At 31.5% G+C, this 19,721-nt stretch overlaps 1 protein-coding gene across 2 annotated transcripts in view; it reads left to right on the forward strand.

Annotated features, from left to right (window-relative positions):
* LOC135122534 (retinal guanylyl cyclase 2) overlaps nucleotides 1–19,721 on the forward strand; it is a 217,168-nt gene that overhangs the window by 93,264 nt on the left and 104,183 nt on the right. For both annotated transcript variants that reach the window (XM_064046770.1, XM_064046771.1), the window contains exons 7-8: nucleotides 4,639–4,824; nucleotides 17,754–18,014. In XM_064046770.1, the coding sequence (XP_063902840.1) occupies nucleotides 4,639–4,824; nucleotides 17,754–18,014 (447 nt within the window). The remainder of the gene's footprint in view (nucleotides 1–4,638; nucleotides 4,825–17,753; nucleotides 18,015–19,721) is intronic.

Here is a 19,721-nt window from a genome sequence, read left to right on the forward strand (position 1 = left end):
CCCGTTTTAAGGACCAATTTCCAAAAGTCCCCGCTTGTCTTTCCATACCATTTAACTGGTATATTTGTAGTTTTGCTATTCTAATTGTCAAACGACCAGAATTTTGTTGGGTCCTGCTCTATCATGTTTTCTGTATCTTCAATAAACGTTTCAGATTCCAATTTTTGGCGTTCCGTCTTATTTCTCTTTTTCACATTTTAATCATATAGTTATCACTGATCAAGTGATCACTCAACATTACTAAATACTCATCTACTTTCACTAACAAACAACTGCGTTTTCTAATGAACTTGGCAGCTATTGTTTCTCTATTAGATAGATAATACTTAAAAAAAAAATAGGCAAAAATATTAAAAATTTACTTTAACCTAGTAGGTACTCTGTTAAAGATGTTTGGCAGAAATGTAAAATAAATCTTTCAGAACAGCAACATTGTAATGCATTTTTTTAAATCACATTTGGCTAAATATTGACTTAACAAGACTATATAAAAAATAGTTACGTGTAATAATGAAAGATTACTAAAAATTTAAAAATCAATGATAATGATAGGTATGTATAATAAGATAACAACATGCTGGTGGAAACTGATAGCTTTGGTTCTGTTTCAATATTTAACTGAGATTTATACAATACGTAGCAAAAAATGTGACTTCGAAAGATTAAGCTGGTAAAAAGGACCAACGTTACACCTTTAATTTATGTATAAAACGTGGATACGTGAAACATGAAAAGTGTAATAAATTTGAGTTTGCTCCATTGTGTTAATTCAGTTGCGGGAATTTGAGCAATAAAACGGAACTTTTATAAATTTGTATCATTTTTGTTAGCTAAAAAACATTGTTTCTTTTAAACGAACATTTTGGTTTAGACAGGCAGCTGCTTTATAATTTATTTTTCCAGTTGCGTATACTTATAAATAACAGATTATTGAGTTGAAAGATGAACTCATTTTTTTTTTTTAACAACGATGGAAAGTGAAATCATTATTCCAAGACTTCTGTTTCGTACTATATTTGTTATATTTTAACATGGAAAATATAATTCTTAAGCAGAGATAGTAACTACAGTTTAAAAACTTTACTGATGTATGTGCAAGGGAGCTTTTAAATTTTTTGTTTGTAATATCTGGACGTCTTTATTTTTAAATTTTATCATACAAATATATAATTTTCGTGATTTCATATTTTGTTAATTATAAATAAATTATATCTCGGTATCTCTTTGAAGAAATGAATTTATTCATGATAATTTACGTTGCTGATTACATTAAAAATTATTATTGCATTTGTTTCTATTATTGAGCTTTTCAAAGATGAAGATCATACACAAGCACATAATCAAGCGTCAAGGTAAGGTTAAATGTAAGTAATATGTTACATAGTTTTGATATCATCCAGCTTCTTATTTTGATTAAAGAAACGCAAGACACTACAGTATCAAATTCTCTCGTAATTTACAAATTAGGAACGGATAAGTTAGCAGTCGTAACTTTGCTGCAGTGTTCGAATGTGCACCAGCTATTACTGTTTTATGGCAAGTGTACAGTATTTAATTTAACGACAACAATCACATTTCTAAACAGCTGCCGTTAATGTGAATCTACTGCATTTTATTTTTAACATGGATTAAATAATCAGCAACTGGTAAATAACGAATGAAACTTTTGCTACAAAGGCAACTAAAAATATGTAGATCTATTTTATGAAAAATAATAATTTTCTCTTGACTAATAATATGCTTCAATAATAAAATACATGTTTGAAAACTATTTTAGTCAATCATTTGTTGAATGCAAAACTTTTTCCCTAAGGGACCGCAGAGGAAATTAGCTTCCAACTTTGTAGAATCTACAACCACGTGACTTTGCTATGGCATAAACCCTAAAAAACGAATTTCAGTTATGTGAGTGCACGTGTTGAATTATTAGATACAAAATGAGCTATCCTTAAATTATCAATATTACTGTCAGACGTGGCTCGTGATCTCGTAAATTTGAAAGTGCTGCTACATTATAAACAGGATGGGGCTTTGGGCATAAATATTTATTCCTCAAAACTGTTGATGAAACTCATTCATATTAGGCTCTTTTATAAAATAGCGTTGGCTTAAGCCTTAAACATTTCAAAATTTGCAATAAAATATTCATTTTTAATTTACCCGTTATGACTGACGCCACTTGAAGGTACAAACTGAAGTAAGAAACGTATTAATTTACTCATTTCAAGGGAGCAACTTTTGTTGTCAGTTCGGGCTTTTAAACTCGGGTTGATAAATTGAGGATTATTTATTATTATGATCAGTGCGGCAAATACAATCGAAGTTGCAGTGGATTAATAAATAATTACAAGTACAGTTTTTAATTCTAAATTTTGAAATATTAAACCAAAATTATTAGTTACAAAAATATATTTTATAAAGGTCGGTTTAAAGAGCTTTACTAAAAGTTCATTCGACGAAGCAGAAAAAAACAAAATGAATGTAGATATAAATTTAACTCTGAAGTCTTCAGAACGGATCAAAATATTGACATCCAAATTTCTGTTATACTGCGTAAGAGTGTACGTAATTGAATTAAATAAAATAAGCCCATTTTATGTTTTGTAGGATTTTTTTTTTTAGGTATTATCACTTTGATGAACTGTTTTACTATACGACAGATTGAAAATACTAAGTAAATTGTACCATTATTAATTCTTCGTCCATCAAAGGAGGAAACAGACCGTATAATTTATTTGACAAGTAATACGTTATCATATTAGGTTTGTTAAGCATAACAGTTTAATTATAAGTTAGGATACGACGTCCATTGAGTTTAATTTCTAAGTTTTCGTTAAGATTTAAAATAAAACTCCAGGAATATATTTTTTTCATGACCAAACTATTTAAGACCAAAAATAAATCACTAAAATGCATTTCCACTTACGATATTTGTCTTTTTTTATATAATTCATTTCGGTTTGAATAAACATTTTGTAATAGGTTTTTTACGCAACAATTTCTCTTTAATTAAAGGCTAAAGTGGTAAAACAGAGATCGGGATAAGCTGATCTCCAGAAATCGTCTTGTTATCTGGACCCGCGACGCAGCTATATTTATGTTTATGTTCTTTTCTTTTTGCCTGCTATTCTAGTATATGTTGTAAATAACAAAATTATACGGTAAAACTCAAGAGACTTACACTTTATGATGATAAGAGTGTAATGAAATTAAGAAAATTTTGAACTTTACCTCGTTAAAAAATGGTCAAATAATTTCAGGAAATGTGGGAGGGGAAATGAAATTACTTCTTGAATATTAAACATTTATTGAATTTGCAAAATATGGAAATTATTTCAGATTTGATGAATTTCTAATTTGGTTAATGAAGATGGAGTTATTCATTACTGTCGGATCATGTGACTTTATCTAATTATGCAGGCGACGGCAGTGTGGCACAGCTTGTTTGAAAATTTGTATGCTATGCTCTAAAGGATAGTTTAATGAAAATTTGTAAAGTTAACTCAAGCCGGTGGTAAAGCAATAAATAACATCCCTCGAAGGGCCTCTGTGAAAGGATTTATACGTGCTCGGAAATCACCGTGTGGTGTTGGTAATAATAGTGTTAAGTAATGAGAATGTTATATTCATACGTTCTGAACACCACACTGACTGAGTTGTTGATATTCATCTACAATATAGTAACCTTATATACACCACAATGAATATGTGATTTTTTTTCTCTTATACGATGTAGATAATTATTTAACTTACCTCGCTTAATAAATCTAGGTAAATAAAAAACTATGTATTTTTTTAGCCATGACACTGTAAAGTTACACCTGAAGTAAAACAAATCGTGAAATTTCGTGATCTGTAAATCACAAACAGTAGTTGATACATTTTTTTAATATAGATAAATCTAGAAATCATAACATGGAATGTAGTCTAACAAGTAACAATCAACATAATTTTAAGGTAATTCGATTGGTATAACCGACAAAATAAATTAGTAGGCACATTTATTGATTGAAAAGACAAAACTGGTACTAAGATTGAATTCTAGATTCTATTTTCAAAAAACGAGTTTTTTGTCTTATAAAACTGTTGTAATTTTTATATTTTTTTAAGATAACCACTATACGTACATACGTTAATAGTAATGATGAACTATTAAAAGTGGCACTTTATCGACCTAAGTATATAATATTAATAATCTTAATGTACACGTAGCGAAAATTTTACAAAGCAGTAAGCACTTAAGCTCTTAAGCAGGGTTTAATAAAAATATTGTCGGGAGATAAAAACTGATTAATAAAAATTAGATCTTATTTTATCAAATGTAGCTTGTATCGTTATTCACGTGGTTATACCCAAATTGCTAAAGAATTGTCCTTTGTCTACATAACGAATGTTGACGCTGCCCTGCTTTGTGGAATTTAAATTATCTTCCGCCTAAATGAAGGAAATCTTAAGAATTCCTGGTATTTTAATATAAATTATCGTGCCTTGCTTTAACTAACGAGTTTTAAGTAGTTGCTTGTAAATTAAAGAAAAAACGATTCATTCGACAGCTTTTGTAACATTGCCAAAGAGTGAATCGTTTGAAATAGCTTTAGATATTAATTTTTTTATCGATTTATTTTGTTGTCTGCCCAGGTAGATGAAGGCATCGAGGCGATGCTGTGCTGCTGGCTACAGCAACTCCAGGAGTTTGGTGGCCCTGAAGTGGATAAACCGGACTTATTACAAGGCTCCGGGGCATCGGTGAAAACACCATTACGTGGAGGGTCCAGCCCGAATCTGGCAAAACAGCTCATTGTGGACCCTAGAGTCCGATATAACGTATGTATTTCAGTGTTTTATGCATGCAAGTTGTGGTTGGTGTGTTGTCTCCAATCGTTCTTCCGTCAGATAATAATCTGGTACATAAGGTCAAAATGCCAATGATTAATACAAATATATGTATTTTTATTTTTACGGTGTATTTTCCGCTTTATTGTGAAAATAGATTGGATTTATTCAACCCTGCTAAACGAATTTTTGTGGAACAACTCACAAAAATTGTTTACAATTTCGACGTACGTGTGGTAAATCAATTAGCAGAGAAAATAGTACAAGTGTAGTGATGAAAAATGAAATAAAATGAGCGTCCAGGTCTGCTGGATTGCTGGAAATCGCTTGCATGTGTTATTCATTAATGTGCTTAAATAAAGGGTTAAAACGAGCGCAGGGAGCTCTCTAAAGTGAACGAAACTCGTAATTTTCTACGTCAGAAATAGTAAATTTGTTACTGTAAAAGTACTAAGCCATATATTTAGTATCATGTGGCATAGAGGTGCAATTAATACTACGATAATCGTCGAAATTGCTTAATATATTTAGAACAATTCAACTGTTAACATCCACCTTTATATATTAATCAGAAGAAAGTGTTAATTAGTTAGTTCGATAACACTCATTGGCAAAAACTCAGACTGTGCTTGCTGTGGCATTTCGTAACCCCTGGAATATAAGAATGTGTGTAAACGACACTTCCACAGTGTGCTAAAAGTATTACCTTTTCTCTGAATCGAATAAGATTACTAAGATAAATTGGTTGTACTTTCCGTTCTTATTAAATTCAGCGCCACGCTTTTTTCAGGAAATGTTGTTCCACAATCTCTGTTATTACAAAGTGTGAGTAAAGCTGGTGGGTTTTGTACTATTCTATAATATTTTCTTTTCTGAGAAAAAACCGATGTTGATAACTTTAACGCTTAGGCCTATTTTGTAAGTCAGTTCTGTTAATTGTTAAAAATTACTGCTCAACGTACCTGAAAAACACATGCTGTAATATATTTGATCATAAACTGAAAATTAAAAAATGGTTAAAACGCGTATTTTAACGGAAACGTCTACTCATAAAGTAATGTTGTGCAACGGAAGATTAAAAATCATATTTAACGGATGGTTAATTTAAGGAAAGTATTAATTTCCGTTTTGCTCAAAAATAATAAGAGAAAAGTGTGTTCATTTGGAATAGATCTTTTCCGCAACGTATAAGTTACGAGTTAAAATTACAAAAAAGTTTTACGGGACATGTTATTCACATTAATCATATAAATTGTATGCATTTAGAATGAATATAAAATATAATAGCAATTTATTTAATATCAACACTACATATTTCATAATCAAAAAGTAATAGAATAAAATGCTGATAAAATTAATAGATTTGTTGTAGAAAGGATCCTATAATCAGTCGCTCGAACTTTAGCAAACTGATATTAAAAATATACTGTCAGATAATTTGCAAACTTCAAAATCATATGTATATATAGGTATGCAGTTTATATTGAAGTATGTTATTTCAACACGAGACATATAAGGATAGATAATGTTAAACAAAACTGGTATTTTTCAGGGATAATGAGAAACTGAAATTGAATTCGACATATTATTATATATAAATGAACATGGGTGTGAATAACCCCTGAAGTTGATGTTATTTATATGATTGAATTCGAAATAACTTTTGCCTAGCAAGTTTATAAATTTAATGTTGCCATAGTCAAAAAATCATATATTTTTTTAAAAACAAAGTTGTTTTGAATTTCTCCGCCAAATTTTTTCTTGCATGTGTAAGTACATATCAGGTGTTGACCCTATATTTTTATATACGCGAATAAGTAATATGTCAAATATCACACACGGTAAGAAAGGTACAGTGGAGTCTGTCAAATAACGAAAATTGACTTTCTCTTTATTGGAAAATACGAATAAAGCGCTTAGGAAATATGATAATTTAAAGCCCTAATCTCATTTCCGATTTTTTGCCTGAAGAGAACACAGGTTCTAGGACTGGGATGTGCATGAACACATTTTAGGTTATATTATAATGGTCAACGATGTTCGGGCAAGCAACCCAAAATCAGGTAAGCGTTGTAATTCATCACCACTATAATGCCGAGCAGTTTATAGGGAGCTTTTAACAACCACTTTTAGAAACAGAAAGTCAATATTCATTATTTGGCGAACTCTCCTTTAGCTGTAATGTCTGGACATTTAATGTAGCCTCAACCATGTATACTGCAAAATAGTTAAAAATAAGCGCCACTATGGTGACACTGTTTGTTATCAAAATCTATGCATGAAAATAATGGATCGAGATATATGTACTCGTATCTCTATATCGTTCACAGATTTCTCCTATTTTCAGTTGTAGTACTCGTAGTTAAAAATACTGCGCGTTGACTTCGTTGACAACTTGGACCAATTAAAACTTGCTAAGAGATACCAATGTTATTCTTATTTCGCACGGTTTTTGTGCTAGACTATAAATATATCCCTTTTTCCGCACATGATGTGTTAAATAAATGGTTCCAATAGAAACGATAAGCACGAAAAAATCGGGAGGCAGAATAGATATTTGTTTTATATCAAACAGTCTCTCACATACATTGTATTTATTGTTAGTTTTGTGTTTCACATAAAACACAAACTTGTAAATTTATAATACAAGTTGCGAAAAGATTAATAATGGTTTTTTATTACCTGAGCGTAAGCTAAAAAGGTACAGCAATCGATGCCATCAGTTTCATGTTTTCTCGGCGATATTTATTAGAGAAGTAATCTCCGAATCTACTAGACCGATTCTTGGCAAATTTTGTGTGTATATTAGGAATATCATGTATATGGTAAAACGTTAACCAAAATTTGGCTAATTATCCCCACCATCAATGCGATAACGTCATTTTCAAAATTTACAGTCATTTTTTTTTAATTTTATAAAACAAGATACTCGTTCACTTCTGATGTAGGAATCCGTGTTGAGTTTTCACTCTAGACGTTCAGATTTTTGGAAATAAAAATCAAAACTGCATAACAACATTTTGTAATTTAACTTTGAAACTGCAAAACCGAATGTCCTGAAATCTTACAAACGTTTAAACTTATCGTAATAATGGTAAATTGTTAACCAAAATGTATTCGTTTCTCCCCTCCCAAAAAATTGATGACGTTATCTCAAAATTTTGCCTAATATATTTTCTATGAAAAATATAAAATATTCTGACTCTACGTATACTTGTGGTTTATCAATGCACTCAGTTTTTGAAATGCTTGTAAGAGTTGACTCAAAAAAAAAAATCAATGAAGCAATTTATTGTATTGATTAAAACAAGAAGGACTCACCCCATTTTTCCGAAAAATTGGAAATGCAGTACTATTATTATTAGTATTACACTACATCTATCCAAATTGATATACATTTTTGCAAAAATGTTGATGACGTCATCATAAAATTTTGTAATGGAAAAACTTACCTGAAACAAACGCGTAGCACGCTTCTTTACCTTTACTTTAACATTGCATACATATCTTTATTTTGACTTATAAGAGTTATCATGAAAAAATAAAATTCCAAAACCAAGTTTTATAATTTTTGGAAGAAGCTGGATTTGTTCTACTGTAGTTCAGGAGCGAGGGGTGTTGTATCGAAATAAATTTCGACCAATTTTTTTGTTTCATGGTTTAAAAATATATTATAGTAGGAACAACAAGAATGTTTATACCGACAGAACTTCGCTCGCGCTTGAAATATAAGTCCTACAAATCCTGTTTCTTTGAAAAATATAAAATTAGATTTTGCGATGTTTGTTCTGTGATCAACTCTATGAAGTAAAAACCAGTGCATTAATATAGCACCCCCACAGCCCCTGCGTCGTGGGGGCGTAAATTCCAAGGGGACGCCCCAGGGGGATCCAGATTCTTAGGGATCTCTCAAGCTGTTATTTATTTGGGACCTCTTTTTTTCCTGTTATAAATAGAAATTCGTTAGAAAATTTAACTTACATATTGTCACTACTTTAATTTATGTAGAAAAAAAAAACAAGAAAGTAGAAGGTTGAGGTGTAAAAAAACTGTTCATGTTTAAAGTTAAGTTTCCATTTTTAACTGCCACAGAGATATTGTTTGCGCTCAGATATATTATTTAATCTAATACCTAATGAATAACCTGTAGTGTTAATTTTGAACAAAACCAAGATAATTATCCCAATACCGTAAGCTCTATTGATTTCAATAAGGATAGTTCCACACAAAATTAATTATGCAAGTGGATTTTTTAATGTTTAACAAACTGTAAGATTCACTAATAAATGGGTAGAGGGTACCGCATAGTTTTGAAATTACTGAACGAAAAAAAAGGCAAAGTAAGAATGAGAAACGGTATTGAAAACAATATATAAACGTCCAACGGAGGGAGCCTTTTATGTATGTGGCTGACTGGCTACAAGTCATAAATTACTGGAGCGGCCGGAAGTTGCCAGTTTTGCATTTTGTACAATCTCGAGATCATGTGTCAACAAACGCTCAGACGAAGACGAAATTGTATTTTAGTAAATAACCAAATTACAAACAAATAAAATTAATTTTCCTTTTATTATTATTTTCCCCAGAAGAGGAAAGGAGGCCTAATAAAAGTCCGGACAGACGACAAACAAACAGACAGACAGAAACGGGACACCTATTTCCTCGTACTCTATGGGTTATTGTATTTTGTATACTATTCACAATTGTTTTAAAGAGCTTTTAAAAAATAACCCAAAAATTAACGTTTGTAACTTGACAAGCATTATAATTTTTACGTTTTAGGTTAGAAAGTAACATTCACTTCTTTCTCAAGGATGGAAAGTGATAGATAAGTGACATATGTCACTTTCCACTCTTGATATGCAAGCGAAATATGTAATAGCTCATTTTCAAACTTTTTTTATGTTTGACTCAACCATAACGATGTGATTTATGACACTTCCAACTGTCCATCATCTACCACTTTATTGGACTGTAAAGTAATTTGGACTGCAACACAATATATATGTATAATAGTGACAACAGCAATGCCTACTGAAATTTATTAATGATTTTTAAATGGAGATGAAAAAATTGTAAAAAAGTTCTTCTGTTGAGTCAAACATAAAGCTACGTATGTCACACATACATAATGCCCTTTTATTAGCCTCGCTCGCTTCGCTCGCTCGGCCATAAAAGGACGCATTCACTAGATCTATGCATTATGTACTAGTAACATAAATAACTATTATCCGAAAAAGATGAATCACATTAGATAAAAAAGTTAAGAAATATAAACTCACTTCAGCACCGGCACATAAAACGTGTTTAGCTGTGGCTGAATTTTAAAAATGAATAGGAAATTTTCTGGTTGTCATGTCCATTTTACGGCGATGGAAATTTCAACGTGCAAAATCAGCTTCAAGCGTCAGACTTACCAAACACCTGTTACTGAAGATTGTGCTTTAAATCAAATATTAATGCCATAATAACTTTGACAGAATCTTCCCAAAAATGTTCACAGATGACGCTGGAATCTAGTATAGTCTTTAAAAAAAGTTTAACTAATCGGGGAGATCACGTCGAAACGCTTTCACGAACAATTTTTCGAATCCATATTTTCTATAGTTCTTGCATGTTTATTATAATTTTGTATTACAAGATTTTTCATTTTTAATACAATGTGTCATTTAGAATTACAGATGTGTTTTCACTATTCAAACAATTATTCACATTTTCTGAATACTTCTGACAACTGAGTCGACTTGGCCACACGTGACCATACTTGTTCATAATTCCCTCACATCCAGACTTGGCAGAATTACATAAAGATCGACAAGGTGGTATTAATTCTTTTTCAGTCGTACACTTAGGAAAATACACCGAACACAAAAAAAGTCGAAGCTCTGGACTGCAGTTGATGGCGATTAAAGGCCGGAACTGGTGTACTTCCCATGCTGCTTTTTGTTGGGTGGTATGTCCAAGTAAATTTGGCATTTTTGTCATTCTGTACGGAATATTGTTATAACTGCACATGGGTATGGTTATTTCTTTACACTCTGTAACTTGTCGAGGATGCATGGTTTCTCCATATGAAGAACGGTCGGTATTAGTAGCTACGATTTCCACATTACACATATTGTAAAATAGTGTCAAAATTATAAGCCACATCATTCTTAATGTTGTGAAAACTGTCTGTTATAACTGGGCAGTACACTACAAAGAACACCTTCACTATTTATTTTACGTAAATTTTAAATTTACTGTTCTTATCACTTCGCTGCAACGGAAAGATGGCGTTCATGAAATTAAACAAATGCAAAGTGATTAATGGAAGGCCACGGCACTGTGACGATACTAAATTACTTGTCCGAGGTATGAACATAAATATTTGATAGCTGGTAGTGGTAGATTTAATTATTTTTAAGACATTTATAAAAAGGTAACGAGTGGATGTGGTTATTCTACTGGTGTGACCAATCGTTGCCCCACTTCCCATGTAGCATGAAACAGACAACAGCTAGAAAAACTCACCTTTTCTTTCTTATATTCTTGAAGAAATAAATTGATAAGGTGTACTTAACCAAAGTGTTTTTATAAAAATACTTACTTGTATGTTGACGAGTTCTTTGTAACGTGGAATGGTAAAAGGATGTTAATTACAAAAACAGACGAAAATAATGTTATATAACTTGGTTTAGTCTTTGACAAAATATTTTTTTTGTAAACTTTTATAGCTGAAGAAAAGTAAAAAATTACAAAACTTGAAAATTATACCATTGTCCCGTTAATATTACTAGTAAAGGTAATGAAAAAATAGCATATTATTCAATAAGGTGGTATGATGGCGATGTTCACGAAGATGAAGTTGACACACGAGCCGAATGGCGAGTGGTAATTCATTCGAGTGAGTAATTGCAATCATTACCTGCAAGTAAAATACTATATTTTTTCTACGACGATTTAGTAACACATCAAATTTACAAACAATTTCTAGACTTCACAACACTCTTGCTGCCTTTATTATCAGATTGCAATCGTGGTGGTTTATCAGTTATCATCACATCGCGATGTGCGACTTCTTATTCCGCATTCCCGTGCTCGTATAACAATAATAATACAGACGAACAATTTTAGAAAAAATTCTTGTTACAAGCATTCTGAAAATGTATTCTGAAAGGTTATTTTGTGCTGAATAATTATCTAATAAGACATTATGCCTACATCGTCAAAAAAAATTTTTTTTGGAGATTATTCATAGATAGTTCCAGTTAAAGGTGTACCATTGCATAATGGGAATAAATATATAGTATTGCCGACTGCATACTCCATACAAACTGCAGAAAGATATGAGAATAAGAGTTGTTTAGAACAAAATTGCCTTTCCGACCATGTTTAGAAAATATATGTAACAAAAACACTGTTCTACTGTGTAATTAATCGCGCATTTTGAGACTTCGAACATAATGATTCGGCGACGCCTCCCGTGAGTAATAAATAATTACTCACTGGCAAGAACCAATAGGAAGCTTAAAAAATTATTACTCACTGGTGTCGTCAGCCGAGCCGTGAAGAATAAATGCATTTGCCAACTAACAAATGTTTAATAATCCATGTATTATTATTATTCAACAGGAGTAGAAAAATATATATTAGTTTTAATTTGTATAATGTAACAGCATCAGCTTTACTTTGTACTAAGAATTTCAAAGAAGTTAAATGAAACTTTCGTAAAATAACTAGTAAATAAATTATTTGCCACAAAGATTAAAAATAATTATGGTGGTATTTTCTCCTCGTAGAACAGCATACCCAAACTATAATACAAAAAATTGGTCGAAGATTACTTCGAAAGAACTTTCTTCGCCCATAAAGTACAGCTTGTCAAATTCAGCTCTCAAAAATTAAAAGATTTGGTTTTACGAATTTTATTGATTTTTATGGCAACCATTATAAGCTAAAATAAAAATATGTATCTAATGTTTGAGTAAAGGTAAAGAAATGTGCTAACCGTTTGTTACAAGTGAATTTTTCTATTACAAATTTTTGGGTTGATGTCATCCACATTTTTGCAAGGAAGCAGAGGTATATATGAGTTTGGATAGATGCATTGTAATACTAATAATAAAAGTATTGTATTATTGTTATTCTTGAATAGTGCTTTATATAATCAATAAAATAAGGAAACAATTTAATCACGTCTGCCGTATGTAATAAATAACAGCGGTGCCACTGAAGACTGAACTGAAAATCAATCATTGAGTATTTTAACATAAATAGCGATAACACTTAGCAAACTGCAGACGTGACAGTGAAACAGAAATTAAACTAAAAGATGTTTTCAAGGAATTATAATAACCGGATCACAATGCCGACGGTCCAGACATTTTTACTGCTCTGACTGCCGCTTATTGAATACAACACTACATTTTATTTTGATTTTTGATGTTGTAATTCACATTTGGTTAATTATAACTTGTTTAGATCTAGGGGAGGCTCAGAATTCCATACCCTCCCCCTAAATACGGCTTTGTCTAGGGGTTATGAAATATCGAGTAAATATGAAAGTACCAAATTGCCCAATGGACTCCATTACTGTACGTCCTTAGGTTATCTTCGATAAGAAAAACAACTTGAAAGTGTTTATGATTATACATCGGACGAATGTCACGTAGAAATTAGTTTGATTTGAATGAGTTCATCTCCTCAAAACAGAGGATCAAAACTATTAAGTGGTGAGCTACAATCGACAAAATGTTCTGAAAATCATTATTATAATTATTTTTAAATAAAGACGTTTGTATTTTCATATTGAGTGATATGTTCTTAATTTGATCAATAAAAAATATGAATGCAATGATGATGTAAAATCTCATCAAATTTTGCACATTTTGGGTAGAATTTATTTGGCAAAATTTTCACATAACGTCATCAATTTTTTTGGGGGAATAAATAGATTTATTTTGATTAACAATTTACCATGCTTACAATGACTTTAAAACGTCTGCAAAATTTCAAAGCGTTCAGTTTTGCAATTCTTGATTTATTCAATAAAATAAATTGATTGATTTATTAATTTTTTTGAGTCACTCGGTATAAACAAATCTAAAAAATATGAATGCAATGGTAAATTACAAGTATAGACCGATCATATTTTGCATATTTTAGATAACATTTATTCGGTAAAATTTTGAGATGACGTAAACAATTTTTTGGAGTTGTAAACAGATACATTTTGATTAAGAAGTTACCATGCTTACAATAACTTCAAAACCTCTGAAAGATTTCAAAGTATTCAGTTTTGCAATTCTTGGTTTAAACAATTAAATAAATTGACTCAGTCATTAATTTTAAGACACCCTGCATAAGCAAATGTAAAAAATATTAATACAGTGATAAATCACAAGTGTAGACTCATCATACAGGGTTTCTATAAATGATTATAGGGTCGCAGTAGGTCATGTAAACGTGTGGCCTCTCAGATTTAACTGTATGGAGATCCGTACTAAGTGCCCAAGGACGCATGACAACGCATGTTTGCAGTTATATATACACACACATGTGTATAACTGGTTGCCTAAACGTTTCATATGTTTTTAAAAAATAAAACTAATTCATTACGATAAAAAGAAACAAATTTATTGCGGTTGGACATCACAGTAAATGTTGAAAATGTTCATCATTCTGTTCAAGGTACATGTTCACTATCTTTTTAATTTCAAAAATGTTCTGTAACATCCTCTCGTCAATACTGTTGCCAATCTTGTTCAATTGTTCAATTCTGCTCAAGTCGTCCCACATCATCAACAATTTCCTCAGATGAAGTCTTCCACGAGATTTCTCTTTGTTGATACTGCCAGTTCGAACAAATCTGTTGATTACATCTCTAATGTGGCCCTTCAACGATGTTTCTTGAATTATTATTAAATCACGGTATCAACCAGAATTACTGTAATTCGCACTTAAAAACCATTAAAACAATAAAAACGACGGCTTCAAATGACATTAGACATTAATGTGACAAAATTTTGAAGTGACGTCAACAATTTTTTAGGGGGGATGAGCAAATACATTTTGATCAAAAATTTACCATGCTTATGATAACTTTAAAACATCTCCAAGATTTCAGAGCATTCGATTTTGTAGTCCCTGATTAAATTAATAAAATAAATTCAGGCATTCATTAAGTTTTTTGAGTCAGCTGTATAAGTAAATCCAAAAAATATGAATGAAATAATAAATCACGAGTACAGACTCATCATATTTTCTACATTTTAGATAGGATTTATTGGGCAAAATTTTTGCTGACGTCATCATGACTATCATAACCTTAAATCATCTGCAAGATTTCAAAGCATTCAGTTTTGCAGATTCAAAATTAAATTGTAAAATGTTGTTTTATAATTTTGATTTTTTTTTCCAAAAATCTGGACGTTTTGGGTAAAAACTCAACACGGAGGCATTAACCACATGTGTAGGACTATGTTATTTTATACAGTTTAAAACTCATTTACTATGTACAATTTTGAAGTGAAGTGACATCATCGCATTATTGATAGGGATGATTAGACCAGTTTTGGTTAGCGTTTTACCATCTACACGATTCCTAATGTAAATACAAAATTTGACAACAGTAGACCCAGTAATTTGGGGTTTTTTTTGTGTCTAATAAAAATCATAACGGCAGACATGCAGACAGACGGACAGACAGATGGACAGACAGACGGACAGACAGACGAACAGACAGACAGATGGATAGACAGACAGACGGAAAAGGGAGACCTATTTCTTCGCACTCTAGGGATCATGAAACTTCAACAAAATGTAAAAGTAGAGAGTCGGCCGATGGACTCGATTACAATACTTCCTTCGCTTACGCACGGGAAGTAAAAATTGGTCCAAGCTTCGATGGAACTTCCCTCGCCTGATGAAAGATGTCCAGCATTTTCCAATAATTTTTTTTTAGATTTGCTTATACAGGTCTGGTGGCTCAAAAAATTAGTGAATATGTCAATTTATTTTATTGATTAAATCAAGAACGGCCCAATCCATTTTCCAGAAAATTTGGAAATACAATACTGGTATTACACTGCATTTATTTAAAATGGATACACGTGTCCTTGCAAAAATGTTGCTGACGTCATCACAAAATTTTGTAACGGTAAAACTGATTTGAAACATACACGTAGCACGCTTTTTTACATTTACTTTAACATTATATATCATATCTTTATTTTAGTTTATAGAGGTTCTCATAAAAAAATAAAATTCGAAAATCAAACGTTATAACTTTCCCAAAATATATGTTTCATTGTATTTCAGGAGCAAGGAAAGTCCTGTCGAAAGAACTTTCGAACAATTTTTTTTAAATTCGTCACTTGCAGGGTTAAAAATATTTGTGCACTGATAAACCAGAAGTTGATAATATTTTGCAGCAAAATTCTATCAAAATTTTGGAAAGTATAAACGGACAAATTTTGATTATCTAATTAGGAGTACCATATCTACAACCTTAAACCGTTTAGTTTCGATTTTATATATTCTGAGATAAATTTGCATTTTTTTTATATAATTGTAATTTTTGTAGCTTTCTAAAACAAAATTTGAAAACAGATTAAGAAACAAACAAAATTATAGAAGTAACCCGGAAAACGATCATGTAAAGTATAGAAACGTAAGTTATTAAAGTTAACTAAAGCAACTGCTTATTAATTAATGTTTTAAGATGGCGTCATCAAATTGTTGGTGGGGACGAACAAACAATTGTATATCATACTCAAATTTCCACACCAGTCAGTTCAATATACCAGTTTCGGAGATTACACATTTAATAAATCAGCAACGAACAGAGAACACATAAACCAAAATTTGACATTTTTGTATTGCACAAGTGTGGAGAAAACATCATATTAGCCATTCGTCAAATATTACAATACTTCGTAAACTTTAGACAAGAGCAGTAAAAATTATGAAAAGTTGAATAACTTCTGACCTTTTGGAGAATTTATAGGATAATTTTCAATAAAGTAGTTTAGTACTTACTGAAAAATATGTGTTATGCTTTGAGCTTCTAACGGTTTTTAAATTTTAAATTTAAATATTTTGAGTTACTTATGTTGGATGGCGAAATTTCAAAAAAAAAAAAATTTTGGTTCGTCGTATGTAAATTGTCATATTAGATAGATCACAATAAAAATTATAAAGGCATGCGTTTTATTTCACTCGGGCATGGATTTCTCTTTTTTCTGTACGTCTACAAGCAATAAAATTTATGATATCTTTGACAATTAATATTTTGAAATCAAGTAAGTAAGTATCTTCGATTATTTATTGTTATATCAACAGTTACTTTCCACAATAGTTTTATTATTCATTGTTGAAATAGTGGTCTTGGCAACAGAGAATCGGAACCTTTCCCTCAATATTTGAGTACCATTTGAAATAAATGATGCATTACTTTTGACCTACGAACAGTATGTTGACTAAAATCAAATCAGGAATCTGTGGTATGTAATCATACACCACATTAGTAAGTAAATAACAATTTCTCAAAGCAAACATTTACTAACATAATATCATACATCGCCAACACGTCTGTTATTACGTATTCAGCAGAATAAAACAAGAAAAGTGAAAAACAACTGAAAGAAAATACTTCGTCGAATAGCAAAAATTTGCTGAAATTTTCACGAGCCCAGAATTTGAATTAATAGACTTAAAAATTCGTCATTAAAAACTAATCGAAATTGTGTAATCCTACCCCGAGAATTAATAGTCATAATATCGCTCAGTTAACTTCGTTGAAGTCGTTACGCGTCATCGTGAAACACAATATACGGCGCAAATAAATGATCCTTAGGGAATAAATTCGTAATGTTTAAATAATATTGTTCAGTGTGGCGGATTAGTGTTAAATTGGTTATCGATTTTCCTTGTTTCAGGGTGATTTGGTGCAAATGAAGCCAGTACCTTCTGTAGGGGGCGCTGTCGAGTTGAAGGCTAAAACTGTAGAACTCTTGGTGCTACTTCACGGCTTAAGACACGAGAACTTAAATCCTCTGATCGGATGTTTGGCAGAGCCGCCAAGAGCCGCCCTCGTAAGCGAATACTGCGCCAGGGGCTCTTTACAGGATGTGCTTCAGCAGGATGACATCAAGCTCGACTGGTCCTTCCGCTTGAGTCTGCTTACCGATTTAGTTCGGGTGAGTGCAGCATGTAAACACACAGCACGTGTTGACAGGTTCGATGGCAAATATCGCAGGATCAGTTACCTTGTGTTTATAATCGATGTCGTAGCGGTGTTGGATTATGTTCGCTACGCAGGGTAAAGTGTTTCGGAAACAAAGTTTACTAAACCTCACAGTAGGTTAATCTGGCAAAATTTGGCGAAAATTACAGCAACGACACAATTAATTATGGTGGAATCCTTGTACAAAAATATATTATTTGTCAACACAAGAGATTTATTATAAAAAATTTATTAAAATTAGGATCAGATTTTTTTTTAAATCAGGATACATTTTACAGCTGGTTTAAAAAAAAAAAAACGGGACAAATGAACTGTCTTTCCCATTGCTTTTCATTGATCTATGAGAACCTGATTTGCTCATCTTGTCCCGTTTTTTGTGAAACCAGCTGTATATATTTGAATTTTTTAAACGATATTGGCAAAGTTATAAAGGAAACGATTATGCATATTTTAAAAGACTCTAAAACGATTTACATTTTTGATTGATTAAATGACATGGACACGAAAACATTATTTAAATATTTATCAAATAATTTTCTTGAGATGATGTTCAGAATTATAATTGCGATATTAGGTATTATTTTTCATACAGGGTCGCTAAAAGGTATGGAAGCAGTTGAATATCGCGAGAACGGTTTGTTGAATATTTTTGAAATTTGGACTGTCTCTAGGAATACACTCAAATTCTAATTTCTGCAATTTTTTAAAATTGTATACTTCATATGTTTTTGAGATGCAGGGATAACTTGATTTTTTTAAATAGCACTAGTAGTCAAATGTCCTGTTTTTAAATAGTGCATTTTTTTATTTTTTGCGATATGGTAAAATAAATTATTTAAATAAAAATACTGAAAATCAGAAAATCGTAGCTAGGCGTCCTGGCGTAGGACGCTTTATTAAAAATTTGTACTAGTGCCCACTTATTGTAAAAATGATAGAACTGAGTGTACATAAACTGAAATAAAGGTTCCACCCTTACAGACTGATTTAAATGATGTTTCCAAATAATTTACATTACATTGTTGAAAAAAGAGATCAAAATAACATTTAAAAAATAATAACTTTAAAACACATGTTCGAAATATTCTCTATTTACTTCCTGGCAATAGTAAATACGTTGCACAAAGTTTTCAAATGAATCTGTTTGAATATTAGGAGGAATATCAGTAATCACATTTAATATTCTTTCTTGAAGTTCTTCGATGCTTTGTGGTCTAATAACATAAACTCGATTTTTTACATAACTCCATAGAAAAAAGTCAAGTGGGGTTAAATCGGGTGACATAGCTGGCCACTCAACTGCTCCCCTTCGTCCTATCTATCATCCATCCAGGAAAAGTTTCATTCAAGTAATACCGCAGTTGACTTACAAAGTGAGGTGGTGCTCCTTGTTTGAATCAGAGGGACTCTGTAGGTAAATTTGGGTTTTCATAATTGGAAAATATTTGTCTAAGTTGAGGAACAATACTTTGTAGCAAAAGTTTGAGGTATTTGTCAGACGTTAAATTTCCGTTAATGAAGAAGGGGCTCTACAATATGGTGACCAAAAATGCCGCACCAAACATTTTTCATTTAATTTTTGGGCAGTACTATGTATGAAAGTCCTTCATCTAATGTGTATTGGACCAATATCTACAGTTATGGGGATTAGCATGTCCAT

Source organism: Zophobas morio, unplaced genomic scaffold, assembly GCF_036711695.1.
Source record: "Zophobas morio isolate AGI-343-1 ecotype UQ-CSIRO unplaced genomic scaffold, CSIRO_AGI_Zmor_V1 ptg000005l, whole genome shotgun sequence".
NCBI classification, from domain to species: domain Eukaryota; kingdom Metazoa; phylum Arthropoda; class Insecta; order Coleoptera; family Tenebrionidae; genus Zophobas; species Zophobas morio.